Raw genomic sequence first — 20,711 nt, 5'->3', positions numbered from 1 at the left:
GACAGTAAACACTCCCCATGCTATGACAAGTCTCCTTCATAATATTTTACGAATAAACTTCAAGTGGGAAAGTGACTGGAATGAACAACTAGTAATAATGCCTTCTCAGCTCTTTTTGATCATGCAATGTAAAGCTACTGCAAGGACAGAACAGCAAGCACATCGTCCTTTTAAACAAAACAAATGCATGAGTGACGGGGAAAAAAAGGTAACACCATCGTGTTCAATGCCGGATCCCTTGTCATACTTACGGGAGACTCCCAGTTGCCCAGTTGGTCGAGATCTTTGATATACACGTGGTAGTGTCCCCCATAACAGCCACCTTTGTGTATAATAACAGAAAAGAGTTCATATTCATACTCTGAGTCTGCCCGCTCTGCCTGTACAGAAGAAACAGAATGGGTTACAGGCATGCCAGCTGGTAAATAGAAGAATAACAACCACACAGTCTGGCTGCAGAGAAACATGAACTTGAGCTACTGAATTTGTGCCACGAACATCAGCCACCTCAACCGAGAAGACGGAAAAACACTACTTCAGATCTTCCTATTTTCAATTTTCACGGGAAAGGCACAAAAATATTTCTTACTACATTGTTTGCACTTTCAAAACTTTCACAGTTATCTAGACTGTTTAATGTCACCACCTGGTGGAAGAATGGGCTGATCACAGCTTAAAATGTCTCACTTTTAGTTTCATGGGATTCTTACTCAATATTTTTCTGATTCACTTTTTTAGGACATGACTATACAGTTCTAATTAAATTCAAATTAATATAAATAAGCTCTTTAACTATAATGACAAAAAGACATCAGAAAATGAAGGGGCATTAATGACATTTTAGACATCAAATGACATAAAAAAAACAAAAATTCAACTGCAGTTTTGATATGCTGTTTTGAATAAAGGGTGGTCAATAAAAAAACCACAATAAAATAATGAGAAATGTCATTTAAACCCAAGGGGAGTCAAGATCTATTCACAACAGAGGCTGAAGTCCACACAATTCTTGACTCCTAGTGTTGACCATGAGGTTTTTCAGAGACAGACCAGTGTGTAAGTTTAATCTAGGTTGTGGGTGGTGATGTGAGCTGAACACTGATGAGTTCATGTGCAGAAGCAGCGACGATGTGCCACTGACGTTTGGAGAGGGTTGGGAAAAAAATATTTAAAACCCAACTTCAAAATGATTCAAGCATTCTGCTTGACACCTCCTCAGTGTTTCAAAGTTCTGAACATACTCAAACAGCTCCACCTGATGGAGGGTTGAACAATGTGGGTTATGATACAGTACTTTTACCCCACAGCATACTAAAGGAATCAAAGGAGATCCCAGAATATGAAGTCTATCGCAAAACACATTGACAAGTAATTCAAAACCTGGACATTACTGGAAGACTCATCTCAGTTTAAATTATTGCAGGCTTTTACTGACCTATTACTCTATATTAACATATTAATAAAGCTTTATAAAGATAATATTCTATATCTATCTGTATTATACAGACCTAATATTCTATAACTAACATTATATTTTTGATTAATACATTTTATGCACCCATAACCCTCGGTCTGCTTCGGCCTGCTCACCAAACCTGTTACACGTGTAAAGTAAAGGGAGAGTCAATGAGTGTACTCAAGCCATTAGCGTGACGTATCTTTTGTGTCTCTGTTTTGCTAGGTGAGCACGGAACGAAACCCAGACGCATTATTGCGAAATTCGTCAAACGTGTTCCAGAACAACCACTGAGAAAACCGGGCGGATTCTGAAATGACTGAAACTGGGAAAATGGCAGATTGTTTCTATTTACACTAGACTCATTCCATTCAGCCATTTTACTCCTGTTTCGTGCTTCATTGGTACTACTTTTCCATTGGTATCCATGTTTTTCGACAACGTTCCAGGCAGTCTGCGGTCTCCTACCTGCTCACAGAAAGGCCGGAGGTTCATTCTGACGGGGAACGTGTATCGGCCTGTTTCCTTGTACCGCTCACATTTGGTAAAGTCAAAGCTGAACCTCAGCAGGGAGATGGTTAGAAAGGGAGGCAGCTTCCTCAGTTTGGCTGACTGCAAGAACAGGCACAAAGGAAGTGACAGGAAATGGGGAGGGAAGAAAAACTTAAAACTCAGCAGCTGGTGAACGCAAAATCCCAACAATCTCCATCCACCTTTTTCCAAAACCCAAACTGCTTTATCCGGTACAAAGTCTCGGGGGAAGTCGGAGCCTATCCTGGCAAGCTAATTCCTCCCATGGAATTGTTTTCAGCCTCAGCTTTGGTTAGCAGGGGACTTTTGGAAACAAACATTTAATGGGAAAAGGTAAAACATAATTAAAGTGGCCTTCTGCACCACTCTGCACTCACCCTTATTCTCTATAGTGGGCACATCTAACTCCACTCCTAGTGAGCCCCAATACACAGCAAGCTTAGTATGTGGCCACTAAACTACCAATTTCTAAAGATCTCGGACACTTTAACTGATATCAATGAAACCAAAGAGGTGTGAAATTTATTAGAGACCATTCCCGAACAAAAATCAAAATAACAGACCCTAAGTTACCAAAGATCTAAACAATATGTGAGTTTAATTCATGAATGGCTTACCGGCAATCCCAAACAGGTGAACTACCTGCACACCTGCACTACCTGGATACCTGGGGCGGTATCAGTGGCTCCGTGGCTAAGGATCTGCACCGGTTGCCGGTTCAAATCCAGCAAACGGCAGAGGAATCCTACTCCGTTGGGCCCCCGAGCAAGGCCCTTAACCCCAAACTGCTCCAGGGCCGTCGTTTAAAAGGCAGACCCTGCACTCTGACCCCAAGCTTCTCTCCCTGTCTGTGTGTCTCATGGAGAGTAAGTTGGGGTATGAGAAAAGACAAATTCGTAATGCAAGAAATTGTATATGGCCAATAAAGTGATCTTATCGTCTCTCTATAGACTAAGGGGACTGGGACGCTCCAACCCTACACTTTATAAAGTGCACACATGACCAACGGATACAATTGACTGTTTTGCACCTCCATCAACCAGGCATGAGTTGAACTAGTCTTAATTGATCACAGGTATTATAAATGAAAAGAGTAAAATCAGATGAGTATTGATTCTATCATTTCCTCTAAATCTCAGCAGCTCATGCCTCTGTTGGTGGGATATGGTCTACTAAAATCAATCTAATACAAGCTCTGGCCCCTCTTACCTTGGCCGCCGTGACCAAGTTGCCACAGCAGCTACAGCGATACAGGTTATTGCCCTCAAAGAACTCCTCCTCCACAAACATGCTCCACAGCGCCTCCAACAGGCCGCTCAAGCCTTTCACCGACACCGTCAGGTCCAGAATGTCCTCCTGTAACACCCCAAAAGTTACATGAGGACACGAGCTGAACATCTTGATCCGCTCACCTCTCCGTTCACACATTTCTGCAAAAACCCTGCATGAAGGAAAAGGTGCAATACCAGCAGATACAGTGTTTTACAAGAGAGGTTTACAGAGTTCCAACACATGCCTGAAGAAAAAAAAAATCTACAGACACGTGGAAGGTTGGCCAAGGTCAACAAAGGCCAGAGGCATCATCGTTCGTGACAGCCCTTGAGGGTGTGCTGGACAGACCTGTCTCTCGCTGACATTGCCACACTCCTTGCAGACAATCTGATTGACGACTGTGCCGTGGTAGAGACGGCTTATGATATCACTCCCTGACGTGCCGACCAGAGAGCTTTCCAGGGCACTGAACAGGATCCGGTTCAGCTCCTGCACATCCTGCTGGCTTGTCTCCTGTGAGAGAAATCCCACGGATTCAGGAAAAAAAAAAAAAGCAGGATAGAGCAGTGGATCGGAAAGAGACGAGCAGTAGTTTTAAACAAGGTCCGACTACACAACCTGTATAGAACCATTTACTGTATTTAAGGCTACTTACAATTTATCTAACAATTTTCAACTTTGAACACCATAGAAACCAGAAATTTTCCCTCTACTATACACCTAGTTTTGTTAAAGACTTGAACCAGCCAGAGGGGGAAACAATTTCTCATAAGCCTTTTCCAAAAAAATATTCTCTTTAAAATGTTCTCATTATGCTCAGTTTAATTTAAGTTTCATGCAGTTCAAAAATGCAATCTCTGTTAAGCATGTCAGATGGGCAAAGGACATCCTTTCCTTACAACCTAATCATGTCACAATTATTTTAATTTTTTTCCTGTAATTATAAGATATTAACAAACAAAGATTTAATCTTTATTCCTGGTCATAGAAAGTCAAATTGAATTCTGTTTTGCACGCTTCCCAAGCTCTTAGTGGCTTAATTAAATCAATTACTGACTGAAATGTATCGGCCCTTAAGGAGGTTCCGTACATGCTGAAATATTGCGGACAAGGAGATTAATGGACGGCCTTGATGTTCAACTCTTAACTTTTTAAATCAGTCCCTTGAATGCAAACTGATCATCTTCAAACACCATATTAAAATGCACGACCTTGACACAAACTTAAAATGGCCTACATATTACCCCTAGTATCCTATCGCTTGGCTTTGTGCGTTCTGCCAGGATAGATGAAGAACTTCATGTAGAGGCCTAATGCATACATGTTCAAGTAGGTAGCTGTGTCACTGTGTCAGCATGTGTAGGCTGCAAAGGAACAAGTAAAGGTTCATTCCATGCTGAAAGGAGAAGAAAAGAAGCACAACGCTTCGGCTGTGGAGTCTTCTTCAGGTGTGAAGACCTTCTACAGCCGAAACGTTGCGTTTCTTTTCTCCCCCTTTAGCACGGAATAAAGTTTCACTTGCTCCTAATGCATACATGGATGTGAAATGCTGAAGGAAAACTAGGCAATTCCACCCGACAGGAAGGGTTTATATAGCAGTGTGAAAGGATTCCATCAGAACACTCCTAACAGCAGCCAACAGCCATATCACCCTGCAACTCACAACCGGCAACCCACTGAAGCTCAGCAGGTGTGAGCCTGGTCAGTACCTGGATGGGAGACCTCCGGGGAAAAACTAAGGCTGCTGCTGGAAGTGGTGTTAGTGGGGTTAGTGGGGCGCTCACCCTGTGGTCCATGTGGGTCCTAAAGGGTAAACAGGCGCCATCCTTCGGATCCTGACTCTCTGTGGTCATTAAAAATCCCAGGGTGTAACCCCAGCATCCTGGCCAAATTTCCTATTGGCCCTTACTAATCATGGCCTCCTAATAATCCCCATCTATGAATTGGCTTTATTACTCTGCTCTCCTCCCCACTGATAGCTGGTGTGTGGTGAGTGTTCTGGCGCACTATGGCTGCCATCGCATCATCCAGGTGGGGCTGCACACTGGTGGTGGAGGAGGGGAGTCCCCATTACCTGTAAAGTGCTTTGAGTGGAGTGTCCAGAAAAGCGCTATGTAAGTGTAAGCATTTATTATTATTATTAACAGCCAATGGTAAGAGCAGAGGAATAGGGCTTCCTGCAGTGCTTTACTGTACCTCATTACTGGTCCATCCAAAGCTATCAGTGAGGTCTGCTGTAGAGGCAGCCTGCTGATCCACCAACAAGAGGTAAGCAAACAGCCTCTGCAGCTCCAAGGGGATCACTCTCACCTGGAGACAAAAACCAAGAGCATGAGAGCTGTATGGGAACAGATGCAAAACGTATACGGAATGGGAAAAGGAAAAGTTAATGCCACGCTGATAGAACAAAAATGATGTTTTGGCTGCAAAGTTTTCTTTGTGTGCGTCAGAAAACCCTTTTAAGCGTGGAATTAACCAACCCGTTCCATTGCAGTCCCCCTTTCTTAACTCCAGAAGACAAAAGTCCGCCAAACGTGCCTGAACAAGCACTCCTAGAGTCAACAAGTCTAAGCTTTGCGATGCAGGGGGTGTAATGGATTAAACTTCATTTTGTAGTGTAGAAAATGATAGGGTGACATTAAGGCAACCTGGGTAGCATAGTGGTTCAGTGGTTAACACTGCTGCCTCACGGCGCTGGCGTCCTGGGTTTAATTTAAAAAACTGGGGTGTTGTCTGCGTGGAGTTTGTAGGCTCTCCCTGTTTTTGTGTGGGGTTTTTCGCCACATACTCTGGTGTCCTCCCACAGTCCAAAGTCATGCTGCCAGGTGAATTGGTTTCTGGGAAAACTGGCCCTGTTGTGAGTGTGTGTCTGTGTTTGCCCTGCGATGGACTGGTGTCCCATCCAGAGCGTATCCTGCCTTGCGTCCGCTGCTGGCCAGGATAGGCTCTGGCACCTCCACAACGCTCAATTGGAAGAAGCAGTAGGAAAATGGAGAGACAAAAGGCAACCCTGACTAAACTAAGAAGCTCTTTACCCTTTACTGTCTATGGACATAAAACCGAGATCCTGACTCACCACAGTCACTAAAAATCCCAGGACATTTCTCGAAAAGAGTAGGGGTGTTACCCCGGTACACTGGCCAAATTTCCCCCTGGCCCTTACCAATCATGGCCTCCTAATAACCCCTCCCATCTATGAACTGGCTTCATTACTCTGCTCTCCTCCCCACTGGTGATAGCTGGTGTGTGGTGAGTGTACTGGCGCACTATGGCTGCCATCACATCATCCAAGTGGGGGCTGAGAAGAGTGTATTAATAAGTGTATTATTATTACTCCTATTCCTACTACCTTGGCCTCAGGCTTGTCCTTGTCTGACAGATAACCCAGCTCTTCTGGTCCCAGACTGAACAGCACCTCTGTAAGAAGTACAAAAAAAAAAAACTGAGGACGAAACATGACAAAAACCACAGTGAATTCAAACAAGACATGGTGTACTATGACTGGTGAAAAAGACAGGTAGGACCCTTTCTCTTTTCATATGTTTGATGTATCAACATATGTTTATATTTGGTGTGTGATATGATATTTAATATTATATTTTAAATATCACATAATACTTTTACACTGCTAGTTTTGTATTATTGACCACAGAGAAGAGATTCAGTGCAGTGGTGCCTCAATACTCTTGAACACTGTCATTCTGAAAAGAATCAAGAACTCAAAAGCAGAACAAAAATGTGGGGAAAAAAGCAGCAATATTAGGACACGCCAACTAAAAGCAGAACCAACCTGAGCAAATCAGACGAGTCAGTAACTTGAAATGAAGACTACTGATTGACCATCTGCTCTCTGAAAGATCCGCCGTTATCAGTTAAGGGAATCGGGTGTCGAATGACACAGCCGTGCGTGAAATGAAAAACTCAGGAAGGCGTGTAAAGTCACGTCACTACATTTTTACCGAAGTGCCATAGCTCACCTCTGAACTCGGGTGTGAAGAGCAGCGTCTGTAGCAGGGAATTGAGGTAGCAGGTTCCGCCTTGATTCCTGATCCCAGACAGATTGACCATTCCCCTCGGCGGTGGGGGCTCGCTGTTTTTCCCCTGACATTTCCTGCCATCGGAACTAGTGCTTTGGGGCACAAATGCTACGTCGTCTTCTTCGAACAGGTTTCCGAACATGCCCGGCAGTGCGAAAACTCAACGCCCCACGCCAAAAAAATAATAATAATCTGATATTCAATTTTAAAACAAATCAAGTTTCTCCCGCAAATACCTTATCTTATACTTGTATTTGCACACTGCTCTGAAGATTCAGTGACAACTGAAAAAGGGCTCATAAAACTAAACATTGAAACCGCCGAGTTAATTGTTATACGAAGAAAAGCCGACTGCTGTGAAGTCAAAATAAAAGTTTTTGGTGCACAAATGCCATGTTTCACCAAAAGACATTCATCATTTTATTGTCGCGCTTAATTTTATTCCACGTGCGATGCTCAAACGCCCCTTTTTTGTCTATAACCTCATATTTAGCATGTCGGTTTTTTAAATGGTCAAGAATTTTGATGAAAATTACGAAAAAGAATCATAAACATAACATAAACACCCACTTTATTCCTAACTAAAATCATACGCAACGTCTTATCTAAAAATATTTAAGTATTTTATTCAGAGTACTTTTGGGCAATATTTAAATTTTATTAAAATAAAAAAAAATCAAAAATTATTTGCAATGCTTCCTAGTAGTGCTTCCAACAGTGCCCAGTTGACTACAGTTCAATCGTGCTGGTGAGCAATTCTCCGGGGCTTGAAAAAACCTTCGGATTTGCTTCATTAAATCTTTCAAAGTTGCACGTTACCTTTCAACAGCTGCTTTGCATGACAGTTTATTTTTAAAATGCGGATTGAAAATCCAGGAGGTAAAAAAAAACAGCCGTGGATTTAAACAACGTTCAGCTCACTCTCACAGCTGTCTGTTCCTAGACGAAACAAATCTCAACTACTTTCATTTCCACTGAAACGAAGCACAGAACGTAAATAAAAATACCCATCGTGTGTGCGGCCATGTTTTTTAAGCAGAAGCGGACGGCATCGTGATGCCCTCTGGTACTTGTAGTCTAGGGGGCCTATCTGAACCACCAAATCAATCTGGAGCGCTTTGTTCAAGCAACTTCAAATCCCAGCTGTCTCTCTTAAAACCGACCATGTGTGCCATGCGTGCCGGTGTGTGTAGTGTTCTCTTTAAACTTAGTGAAGACTGAGTGCCGTTTTCTTAAAGTCATGCTTACACTGTTAATTTAAATAACCATTCACACACGCTGTCAACTGAAACAGAAACAAAAATGTCGATACCGCTGGCCATAGTGCCATCAAATATGTACCGTGTCCATGATAATTCATTGTCCATGGTCTCATTTTTACGTGTATCAAATTCTAATTTTAATTGTTCCATAGTGCAGTTTTTTTTTCAAATAAACTGATCTAGCAAAACACAAAATAAGTACAGCACACGAGTGCTTGATGAAAGACAGGCTAAGCATACACAGACAATCAATCAATTTCATGCAGATTGGCTCTCTGCCTTGCATTACTGACTCACAATACTGGGGCTCTGGGTTCAATTCCTGAGGTGCTATCTCCATGTGTTTTTTGTGGGTTTCCTTTGGGTGCTATGATTTTAATCCCACAGTCCAAAGACATGCTGATGTGTTTGTCTCTCTGCTCTGTGATGGACTCTCATATTCTGCCTTGTGCCCATTGCTAGCCAGGATAGGCCCCGGGCGACACTCTGACCCTGAATTGGACAAAGTGGTTAGAAAATGGATGTATGTAGCCATTGTATGTCATCTTGAATATAGCCATCACCTATATTAAATACACAAACAGGACGCAAGCTTACATCAGTGGAACTCTTTCAAAGCAACAATCCAGAAAACAAAGGAACAAGTTATAGGTTTATTCCATGCTGAAAAAAAAGAAGAAAGAGAACACAACGTTTCGGCCGTGGAGCCTTCTTCAGGTGTGAGAGAGACAGGGCAGTAGGCAAAGGTAAAGTAGCGGGAGAGCAAAGGTTGGGAGGGAGGAGGAGTGAGAGGCGGGAGCAGGGGACAGAAAGAGAGGCCAATCAAGAGGTATGAAGTCAGAATGGGTGCAGAGAGGTGTGAAATGAAACTTCCAATGAATGGAGAAAATTTAAAAGAACAGTAGTCTGTCGTTAAGGGAAGGGAGAATGTGTGATCCTAGCTGCAGAATAATTTTAGTTTCGGTGGTCTTTCTGATGTATGAGTTCGGAAAACCGTCTTTGAGAACATCCAGAAAACAGACTTCTATGCATCTCCTGACATTTTTCCTCCCGTCCACTAAGCGGCGCTGTTTAGATTTAAGACGTGTTCCAGGTATGTATTTCTCTTTTTTTTCTGTTTTCGATGGAGGTTAAGGGTTGAGTCGGTGAATTTGAATCCGGTTAAAAATGGTTTTGTAGGCAATAGTGAAGTAGTTTGGAAAAGTTGTTTTTAATAGTATGCGTTCCCCGGGAAAAAAATCAGGAAATAAACTGCACCAGGAAATCGGACATGTCACGTCCATTTTTCTGTTTTACATTGGGTACATTAGGAGATCATGTCAGTGATCCGTCACGTCTACAGATTGAGCCATAGTTGTTAGCCCTGGTAAGTCACAATTTAGCCTTTTGTATAAGTAAAATTATCCAGGAAAAAAAATGATTTCAGTGACACCGTAAATTGTACGAATACGTTCTGTAATGACATCCTTGCAAAACAAAACCCGAACACAAGTCTTAACGTAGTGCATCATGTTTGTTGTTTTATTTATTTTTTCATTATTTGCAAGTGCTAGTTGTATAAAAAAAAGTACCTCCGTTGATAGACGAGGTTAAATTAATTTGATAGGTTTCAGGATTTTACTTATCTTTACTTGCACTAAGTGAGACGCGCTTAGAGAGTGAGCTTTTATTTAAGGTTAGTAGTTGTTATTGGGTTTTTTTTCATCACTTCTGTTATGTCACATGCTACCCACATTTCCTGGCTCGGAATCCAAGGTAATGTGCGATTGAAAACTGCAGACTAATAGGGGGCATTTTATTTCATGGGCTTAACTTCTCAGTGGGTAGGCGCGATGTACTTTACCTTAGGAATCCGTTGCCTTTCATGGTCGACATCAACAATTTAGAGTCTGGAATGGTCAATGTAATTAATAAACGGGGTTATTTGACCTTTCATCTCAATTTATAAACTCATATTGTCTTGTAATTTTCAGATTTATTATACTTTAGACCCTTGCTCTCATCTCATGAAGTTTTTGTGCCCACCATTGAGTCACAACATACACTTGAATACAGTTTGCAAGGTCAGGTGTGTTCAAAGATCAAGAGAAGCCATGTGGCTGTGAGGTTCTCTTTGCAACCAGTGTTCTGGGGCTTCTGCTGCTTTGCTCATCTCTTCTGGACTCAGCGTGTATATTCTATCAGTTGCTGTCTTCAGTGAACTTGATCAGCTAGGTTAGGGAACGTAAATGATCTAGAACATCCCTTTGGGCAAAGGAAAGTCTTTGTAGGAAATCCTCCTAGTCATTCGGATCATCAGACAAGACAAACCCAAGGCACTGGTCTCTGACTCACAAAGCTGTGAGCCTGGGCTTCTGCTTCAACTGCAGCAGCTGTGTCACCCTACAACTCACAACTGGCAGCCCACTGAAGCTCAGCAGGTGTGAGCCTGGTCAGTACCTGGATGGGAGACTCCTTGGAAAAACTAAGGTTGCTGCTGGAAGAGGTGTTAGTGGGTCCTAATACCCCAGTATAGTGATGGGGATACTATACTGTATAAAGGTGCTGTCCTTCGGGTGAGGTCCTGACTCTCTGTGGTCGTTAAAAATCCTAGGGAGCTTCTCGAAAAGACTAGAGGTGTAACCCTGGCATACTGGCCACATTTTCCATTGGCCTTTACCAATCATGGCCTCCTAATAATCTCCGTGTCTGAACTGGCTTCATCACTCTGCTCTCCTCCCCACTGAGAGCTGGTGTGTGGTGAGCGTACTGGCGCACTAGGGCTGCCAGGTGGGGGCTACACATTGGTGGTGGTAGTGGGATTCCGCATTACCTGTGAAGTGCTTTGAGTGGAGTGTCCAGAAAAGCGCTATATAAGTGTATCAATTATTATTATTAACTGTAGTCAGTTCTCCAGTTTGATTTATCTGACTGAACCATGACATGAAAAGCTTGTTCTCAGCAAGGCTTTGGGCAATCGGGTTCCGGGATATGGGATATCTCCCTTGTTGTGGAATTTGGTTCTGCTCTGCATTGCAACCCAGTTCTTGTAGCTGTTCATTTAATTTTTTCTCCATCCCAAAGTCATTTTCCATGTGCCGTTGCAAAGAACTTTGCTAAAACTAAGTTTTATGTGGTGTGGTGTCTCAAAGAAGTGAGACACACTGAGGCCTGTCATTCTGTTGGTTTCAGCTCCTGCTAAATAGCATGGATACCAGCCAGCTGATTGGATGGGGAGAGGAGAAGCAGGAGATCAAGGCCGAGCTCTCCAAGCTGCAGAATCTGTTAGCTGAGAGCCGGGCAGAGAGAGACGAACTGGAGGCGAGGAACCAGATTCTGAAAGACAGAGTGAGTGATTCTTGGGTGTTTGTGTCCGATACCAAACCATGGACAGTGCAGTCTTAGTCTTTTCATGCTCCGATCTTTGGAGTCTGAGAACATGTTTTCTGCTCGCACTCAAAAACCCTTCCTTGGTTGGCCCAGTGCTATTGCTGTCCTTCATGAACAAACTAGATCAAGCTCATATGGAAGTCTTGAATCGGCACACGATGGTCTGTATTCATTAATATGCTATTCTATAATATAAGAGAATATTAATATTTATTAATAGTAATGTCATTTTGTGCTGTGCTACGTTTTACCACTGTTTAGATTTTTTTCTTTTGGGGCATAACACAAAAACATGTTGGAAAGTATCACAGCCATTTTCCAATCTATTAAGAAATATTATAATATATGTTTTTAAGTATTTCTCTTGGAATTTGTAACATTAAGGGTTTTGTCTTTGTCTTTTTACAGTAAACCTAAAGTGAATGATTTATGAATATGGTCTGATGCCTTTGCTTAACTCTGTTCACCAAAATAATTTATATTTTTTGCCAGCTCACTTCCTGTTCCTCAGATACACTTTATGTATTCTACCTATGTTCTGTGTGATTTATCTAATGGTGCACAAAACAAATAGTTTTATTCTTTTGACTTGGGGGAGTTATAATTACTAGTGGTGAGTTATTGCATATTGTTTCCTCTGCATTAGTTATCAGGTCATTCCAGTTACTCAACCCTTTTATAGTGTCAGAATATCTAGTTTGCAATGCATAAAGATGACAGTTTTATGTATTATTTTATAAATATTGCACAGTATGAGTTGAGACATGATATACTCTTTTGTTTTGAACCTTGTCGTAGTCCTTCGTAAGTAATAAAATGCCATTTTCTTTTACATTCCTTCCAGAAGGGGATCATGAATCAGCCAGGGTTGGAATTTGTTTTCTTCATTGCCACTAAAGTCATCTTCCAAAAAATCAATGCTGTCATTGCTGCACTGGAGCTCTGTGGGGCCTCACAGTTAAACAGTGACATGCTCTCTCTCCTCAGCTCTCTGTCTCTCTGGACCCGTCTCTTTCTCTGTCCCTCCGACACCGGCTGGACTGTGACCAGCGGGAATTCAGGAGGAAACTGCGGGAATGTCGGGAGAGGGAGGGGAGACAGGCCGTGCTTGTGCAGAAGCTCCAGAATAAAGTAAGTGCGGGGGACATGGAGAATGATTGCAGTCGGTGCTGCTCGGTTTCTCAGAGCTCCTACAAGAGACATTTCTCGTGTTGATCTGGTCTTTTGAAACAATTAGAGAGAGAATGAGGAAAGCAGAGCTGAGAGAAACATACAGGAAACTGTGATCACAGAGTGTTATGCTTTGCAATTTGAGATAGTGAAGAAAAGATTCTGCTTGAAGCTCCAGACTGGTGTGTCCTAACATTAATTATAAATAAATAATGAACTATAAACGATGTGAAATCACCGTTTAAAATGTTTAAAACCAACAAAGAAGAAAGCAACTTGCCTTTATATTCTGTCCTAAATATTATTAGCATAGAAGAGGCAAAAGTGTTTCCTGCACTAGAAACACTCACGATCTCCAGAGCCTGATGGTATCCTGCAAATTGTACTCAAGAAAATGAGAGATGTTATTCATAAGCCATTGACACAACTCTTTCAATAGTCAATCAAGACAGGGGCAGTACCTACAGTATAGATTGGAGAATTAGTAATGTAGTGCCCAACCATAAGAAGGGTGACAAAACTGAGTCAAATAGAGATTAATAAATATATCTGACATCTATTCCACTTCAGGTAATGGAACCTATAATTAAAGTTAAATTACAGAATCATTTACATGAAGATAAGATCCTAGGTTATAGTCAACACGGATTTAGAAAAGGCAGGCCTTGCTTAACTAGCTAGTTAGAGTTCTTTGAACAAGCATAACAAGTTTCTCTTTGAAGCTTTGAGCTTGAAAGTAATTAAGACCTCACGCAAAACTGACAAACTTGAGATAGAAGGAGGTAGAATTCTAAAATGAGATAGAAAAATATAAAGGATAGAAATGAGATAGAAACCCGGAAATAGGAAAAACTTGATTCAAGAAGTGATTCTTGATGCACATTAATACAGGGGGTTGGTTCTCCCTGCTAGATCAGTACCCTTTTGCAAGTTGTTGAATGCTCTGTCTTTTAGGGTGAATGTATGTATGTTACTATGGAGTATCTGCTAATATGGGCAATTTTTAATCACGTGCAGCCTGCATGGTTAAAGAAGTGTTATACAGGTATGTTAAGTGGTCTGATTAACGGAGAAAGAGGGGGAGATCAGTACAGGAAGGGAGAGTCAGTCATTTTCCTAGACTATTTGAGGTTAGCAGTTTCAAGAAGTACGTCTACTGTGATCCCCCTCATGGGATAAAAGAATTGGGTCTTGGTCGTCTGATCCCGGAACGTCTCTGATCAGCTCAATCAGCCCAACGGTGTCGAAACAACATTGTATTGCTCCAGCGTGCAACAGGGGGTGTCTGAGTCGTTCCCTTTTCTCCCAGGTGTGCGAGTACCGAGCCCGTTGCCAGCAGCTGGAGCAGCAGCTGATGACCAAGGACAGCGAGCTACGCCACAAAGAGGTGCCTTGACACTGGGAGGGGGCCATCCAGCGCCCTTCTGAGACCGGCACGTTTATAACGGGGCCGCGTTCGATTGCACACAGAGCTGTGGCAGCAGCAGAGCATTTCCTGCGAGTCTGCGTTTCATTTCGGATGTGGATTTCTTCGCTGCTTTTGTCTGTGCGTGCTATATGAAGACGGTCTGTTGAAAATTCACCCTCCCTGAGCCCTTTCAAATCAAGGCTCAAAACTTTCAGTAGAATGCTCTTCTTTTAATTGCTTTACTTTTCTACTGTATTCCAAACTCTTTTTGTAATTGTGTAATTCTGCTGCCTCCTCTCATTGTGTTGGAGAAGCCACTTTTAAAGGCGCTATATATTAATAATAATAATATTTTAGAAACTGCTGTTGTTCCAGGATACTGCCATGTTAAACCCCCTTTTCTTTTGCTTAGGCATATGTAAGTCACTGTTATGTGCTTGGAAAGTGTTGGGTTTTGGACAACAGTGTGCCTTGCTCTTGGCCTCACACTCGTCTTTCTGATCTTGTTCATGTTACTTTCTGGAGCCTGTAGGAAGATCACTGAACCTGCTGGGAATGCACTTACACCCCTGAGTCAACGAAAAAGAAAAATTGACTGAATGAGATGGTTACCTGTTCAAGCAAAGTTGTTTTCTAAGTCTAAAGAAACACGGTATTGGAGGTTTTAGCTATTACCAAGACACCTTTATTCATTTTTTTTTAACAAAAGGATGTTCTGTAGAATGTTTGCAGATGATAAAACATGCTTGATTTTGTTTTATTTCTGGTAGATCTGGAAAAAGAATGAAAAACTGGAGGCTTCCAAATTGGCATAACTCTTTGACATTATTTCACTTTCCCCGACAATTGCCTGACTGTACATTCTCTCATTGCTAAACAACACTCCTTCTCTTGTTGTAGATGAGAATTCGAGATGAGCACAGTGGCAGTTTAGAGAGCGCCCTCATCAGGTTGGAAGAGGAACAGCAGAGGTGAGGAGGATTTCTTCTTCAAGGTTGATGGAATACAAAAGACGGAATTCTGAACCCTCAGTGCTGAATCCTCTAAAAACAGAATCGTGGCTCTTTGTAGTGTCCAGTGGCTCTTTGAAAACTCGGCAATAAATGAGCAGTGTGTAACTGAGACTAAAGGTGAAAGACTTCAGGATATCCTGCCTTCCCGGCTCTCTCTCTCTGCAGGTCTCTGGGGCTTGCTGAGCTGAACGCACTCCTGCGCGGTCAGCTCAACCAATCGTGCGAAGTGAATGAAGCCCTGAGAGAGGATCTGGGGAAGCTGACAGCTGATTGGACAAGAGCCGTAGAGGAAGTGGGACTGAAAGAAGCCGACTGGCAGAAAGAGAGGGAGGTAAAGAGCACAAATACATCAGGGAAAACATAATTCAGTCTCCGAGTCAATCCCCAAGCCAATCCGAAGCAGAAAGATTGTGTCTGAAACAGGTTTTTCAGAAGCAAGAAAGTCAGACCTTCACAGATTTAACTAAATGAAATTATTTTGCACATCACTCTATTTGTATGTAATAATGAAGGAATATGTATTTTTCACTAGAATTCTGTATTTTACAGTCTGTAGAAATGATTGTTTTCTCCAATGAATTGATATATATAAATTTAGTTGCCCTAGTATAGCTCAAAAACTGCTGTTTTAGTGTGTATACTTGTCATTGCTGGAGACTTGAACCTCTTGAGTCTTATTGGGAAAGAGCCCACATTGATCAGTCCATGGAAGTATTGAATCAAATTCTTTTAGAGTTGAAAGGACTTGTCTGATAGCCAGTTATACCTGCTCATCTCTGTGCCCTTTCAGTTGCTGACAGCTCACATTAGCCATGAGCACGATCGCCTGCTGTCTCTGTGGAGAGAAGTAGTGGCTTTTCGGCGTCACTTTCAGACCATGAAGACTGCCACTGACAGGTACAAAATCCACACCCTGGGCTCTTTTCAATCAGAAAAGGTTTCTTCTCTGTGCACATTGAGCTCTATAGTAAATGACTGCAGGTTCCAGATGGGGCGCTATAGTCAAATGACTGTTTGTTCCAGTTAGGGCGCTATAGTCCAGTGACTGCTGGTTCCAGCTGGAGCTCTATAGTCCAATGACTGTTGGTTCCAGCTGGAGCTCTATAGTCCAATGACTGTTGGTTCCAGCTGGGGCTCTATAGTCCAATGATTGCTGATTCCAGTTGGGGCTCTATAGTCCTATGCCTGCTGATTCAAGTTCCTATGTGATATCCATCTCTGCTGCATTAGGGTTGTCTGAGCAGTTGATGAATATGTGTGGGTAGCCAGGAGATATAGGACAAAGAGAAGAAATTGTAATTACTAGGATTCCTGAAGATGAGGTGCAGAACTGGCTTAGTGCTCCCTAGATCAGGCCACAAATTAGCCAGCCTGGCAAAGTGTAGCTGCTCCTGTGACGTGCCGATCATGTGGAGGCTTGCAGTGATGTTAGCTGCCACTTCCCATCAAGTGCTAACCCTCCCATACATCACTGCAGAGCTTGTAGTACAGCAAAAGTGCTTGATGGAATGGTTTGGTTTTGTCTGCCGTTCCCTGTGTGGGAAAAGGTTTGTTTTTTTGAGCTAACATGTACAGCAAAGTGGTAATTCCACTTTACAGCGCCCACGTATGAGTATATTATAAAACTAATTGGCAATTCTAAAATGTGAAAACCCCCCCAAAAACAGTGAGTTGTCTTGACTCCGTCACCAGTTGTGCTACAAAAGGTAAAGATGAGAACCATCAAAATGGAGGTTTAAAAGTAGGGTCGACACCTGTCCCCTCTCCGCAGGGATCTCTGGGAGCTGAGGGCGGACTTCTCGCGCTTGTCCACGTCCCTGCTTTCCAGCTGGGGGGCGCTCGGCTCCAGCCTTCCCCCGGCCCCCCTGTCCGACGCGTCCGCCCCCTCCTCCCTCCCCCGGCCCCCAGGTCTCACTCTTCAGGACCTCGCCGACGAGCTCCGCGAGAAGGAGCAGGAGGCCCCGACGCTGCGCCTCCAGCACGACGCGGAGAACGAGGAGCTGAGGGCCAGGTGAGAGCCAAAGGTGGAACTGCGCCGCTGTTTTTCCTGTTTCGGGGGGTAGGGAAGAATCAGCATTGATGAGGGCATTTCAAACCCCAGTAAAAGTAAAATGTACACGGTAACTTGTAAAACCTCCAACTGACATCACAAAAAGTTTCCAGGTATGCACCGCACCATGTTCTGCGATTCGGAATGAGGCAACAAAACGTCCAGTGACGTGTTGCGACCTAATGACACTGTACACAAGCAGGCCCGTGAATCCATCTCTTTTAATCCAAAAGAAATACTGCTTCCGGTTTCAAGACAGTTTCTGCGTACGTCACCTTACATTAGTCATTAGGGTGACTAGTGAGCAGGAAGGGCCTTTCACAAAGCTCATGGTTTTGTGCCTAATTCGAAATTTGAATTTTGTTTCTATAACATCATTGAATTTGTTTTGTTACCGACATTTAATAACTGGTCTGAGAAATTGGGACTGCAGTTCCCTGTTAATATTATGAGAAGCTCAAATGCTTGAGTACAGTTCTTCAGCTTAGAGTTATGTAATAATTAGTTGAATCCGAGACCACTTTACATATAAGACGGGACCCACTTCATCTACAACTGGGTGAAGGCAAGAAAGCTATGACAGTGCATGAGTTTGTGAACCCCCAATATAATTAGGGAATTACTGTTTCTTACCATGCTATCCTTGTTTAATCACGATTTACTCTACCAGTTTGAGACAGTTTTTTGAGACACATTCAGGACCTGGATGGCTTGCAATCATAGATGGGACAATGAGTTCAGTGTTGTTCTGTATCAGCAGGTTGTGGAGGAAAATGTTAAGCCATTCTTTTGTCAGCTGCGCGGAAAGACCTATGGGTCGTGGAGCAAGGCGATCTTAAAAATACAAGTCAATTCAAACAGCAGAGAAAACAAAAATTTGCAGTTTGGATTGGCAGAGTCAAAGTCTGACTCTAAACTGCGGTGAAACAAATGTTAATTCATTCACCTGACTCTAGCTGTTTATGCAAGGAAACCCTCAAGTGATAGAATGCACCAAATTTAATAAATGCTGATGCAAGAGACATGAATATTTACAGGAATTAGATGGACATGTAGAAGGAATAAAGTCATGCCAATTAAGGCAAAACCAGACTGAAGAGTAGACGCTTTCAGTTAATGGTGTTTAATTACCGAAACCCCTTTTTTGATGTACATATCATTTTGGGGATTACAGCCTTGTGCCCATTGCATGCCAGGACAGGCTTTTGGCTCCCCCACAACCACGTATTGGATAAAAACAGTTGTGAAAATAGAGGTTTCTTATTTATTTGAAAGCAGAAAATTCACTGTTTCTACCTAGAAGCTCCTCGAACTATTTGCAGAGCATTGTATATCACTATGTACAGAATGGTTCATGTTTAATATTGTTTGAATGTTGACAAAATTCAAATCAAATAAAAAATATTGTATCAAGATTTTCTGTTTCAACTATATTTATAGTCTTCAGACCTAAAAGTGGCTTAGACTTTTTATTATTGCGTCTTTGATTTAGTATGTAAAAAAAAATCTCCATTACACAGCAGGGCCAGATTGGTTTGGAATGGAGTGACACCAGCCTGCCTGGCCTAGGCTGTTTTGTTAAATAATTCCCGTTCCCTCTGAAACTGAAGGGTTTGGAATCAATTTCAGAATAGACCTCCAGGAGTAAAAACCTCACTGGTGGTGGAACTATAAATCAGGTATACGAAGAAGAGGTGTTTTGTAGATTAGAGCTTCATTGTTTCCTTTTATCGATGGATATTCAGCACTGCTTTGGAAAGCCTTATTCATCCTTGAGGTTCTTCTTTCCAGGATTGCAAACCTCACTGCCTCCCTGCATTCCTTCGAGCTTGAGAGAGAGGAGTGGGAAACGCAGAGGCAGAGAGACCTGGACAGAACCCGAGAGACAGAAATGGATTTGGAATCAGTCCGAGAAGCCATTGAGAAGCTGGTAAGAGAAATTCCTCAGTTGTTCCGTTAGGGCAGAGAAGGGCATTTCTTATTGCATCCAAGCCCACATGAAGATTTTCACTCGGCCAAACCACGTACAAGATGACGAAACATGTTTTCTTACAGGGTGATACTGTCTTCCTCAATTTCTGAAAGCAGACTGTGCTGTCTGACTATCTAATCTCCCAAGAATGTTTCAGACAATTAAGAGTTTTTGCAGTTGACATAAAATCGAAAGAAATCTCAATTTTAGCCCTGTTACTTTGTAGTTCTCTTTCTAAACTGCTCCCAGGGAGTTTCTGCAATAAAAATTAAATTGTCTTGGATATAAAATTTTGTTCTGCAATGGACTGGCAATGCAGCCAGCCTTGCCTTGCCCCTGTTGCATGCTGGGATAGCTCCCCTGCGATGAAGAGAATTGGATGAAGAGTTTTGAAGATGGATGGGCTTGAAGGTTGCAGTCTATCATCGCCCCCCCCCCCTGCAATTTTTTGAACAGTTCTGTAAGGAGGAATGTGCAAATGTTGCCACATATAGGTGTCCTTCATTGGTACAGACATATTAAGATGGAATTATGGTAATTCTAGCAGAAGGTGCTTCCAACAAAAACTAACACAGTGGTGTGTCCGCTTATCCAACCCATTTTTCTGTTTTCAGTTGTAATAGCTTTGCAGAATGTTTTTCACTTGACAGTTGTGTGTTACAATGTGTAAATAAAATGTAAAAATTAATGTGTCTTGATTTCAGACTCATAGGCCACAAAATGTGTTACTTTGAAAAGGATGTGTAGACTTTATGTAGGCACTTTATATTCTGTCATTAACAACAAATAGGCTGGACTTTTTCTGACATAACAATAAAACATAAAATATATGTCAATTTATCAGTGTAGAAATGTTTCCAGTGTTTGGGATTTTAAGTATTGGAAGACAATACATTCTGTGAACTCTGAAATTCTTACTTGGCATCAGTAATTGGAAACTGGGAGTCAGAAACTGTCCAGATTGATTTCATTAACTTTGCTCGAAAACCTTTTAAAGGAAGTTAGTTTCACATTGCTGATGATTCAGTGTGAACAGTTCTTCCAGCTTTTTCCAGTCGCTGGTTAAGAGAGGGTCTTTTATTTAAAGAAATTAAAATGCCGGATTTATCTTGTGAAAATACTGGAATTGATGGTAAAAAATCTTTTTTTTTTAAGAATACAAATCAAGCTA

The 20,711-nt window shown here is 42.2% G+C and overlaps 2 protein-coding genes across 4 annotated transcripts in view; one reads left to right on the top strand and one right to left on the bottom strand.

The window, feature by feature from the left end:
* Positions 1–8,348, bottom strand: part of usp40 (ubiquitin specific peptidase 40) — a 34,628-nt gene extending 26,280 nt beyond the window's left edge. Inside the window, exons 1-7 of the mRNA XM_088606721.1 lie at positions 7,237–8,348; positions 6,609–6,676; positions 5,456–5,569; positions 3,608–3,772; positions 3,197–3,343; positions 1,925–2,068; positions 252–380 (exon numbers count right to left, since the gene is read on the bottom strand). Of these exons, the coding sequence (XP_088462847.1) occupies positions 252–380; positions 1,925–2,068; positions 3,197–3,343; positions 3,608–3,772; positions 5,456–5,569; positions 6,609–6,676; positions 7,237–7,438 (969 nt within the window). The 5' untranslated portion in view covers positions 7,439–8,348. The remainder of the gene's footprint in view (positions 1–251; positions 381–1,924; positions 2,069–3,196; positions 3,344–3,607; positions 3,773–5,455; positions 5,570–6,608; positions 6,677–7,236) is intronic.
* Positions 8,349–9,695: 1,347 nt separating this feature from the next.
* LOC148648789 (uncharacterized) overlaps positions 9,696–20,711 on the top strand; it is a 31,095-nt gene continuing 20,079 nt past the window's right edge. For 2 of the 3 annotated variants that reach the window (XM_088606719.1, XM_088606718.1), the window contains exons 1-9: positions 9,696–9,924; positions 11,730–11,885; positions 12,915–13,058; positions 14,407–14,484; positions 15,406–15,476; positions 15,684–15,849; positions 16,309–16,415; positions 17,290–17,529; positions 19,360–19,498. In XM_088606719.1, the coding sequence (XP_088462845.1) occupies positions 11,745–11,885; positions 12,915–13,058; positions 14,407–14,484; positions 15,406–15,476; positions 15,684–15,849; positions 16,309–16,415; positions 17,290–17,529; positions 19,360–19,498 (1,086 nt within the window). In that variant the 5' untranslated portion in view covers positions 9,696–9,924; positions 11,730–11,744. Of the gene's footprint in view, positions 9,925–11,729; positions 11,886–12,914; positions 13,059–14,406; positions 14,485–14,509; positions 14,644–15,405; positions 15,477–15,683; positions 15,850–16,308; positions 16,416–17,289; positions 17,530–19,359; positions 19,499–20,711 lie in introns of those variants that run through there. The other variant, XM_088606720.1, reaches the window with a different exon arrangement.

The sequence above is a fragment of the Lepisosteus platostomus genome, chromosome 14 (genome assembly GCF_059453375.1).
Source record: "Lepisosteus platostomus isolate fLepPlt1 chromosome 14, fLepPlt1.hap1, whole genome shotgun sequence".
NCBI classification, from domain to species: domain Eukaryota; kingdom Metazoa; phylum Chordata; class Actinopteri; order Semionotiformes; family Lepisosteidae; genus Lepisosteus; species Lepisosteus platostomus.
Note: the sequence above shows the minus strand (reverse complement) of the source record. Positions and strands in the feature narration are given on the sequence as shown.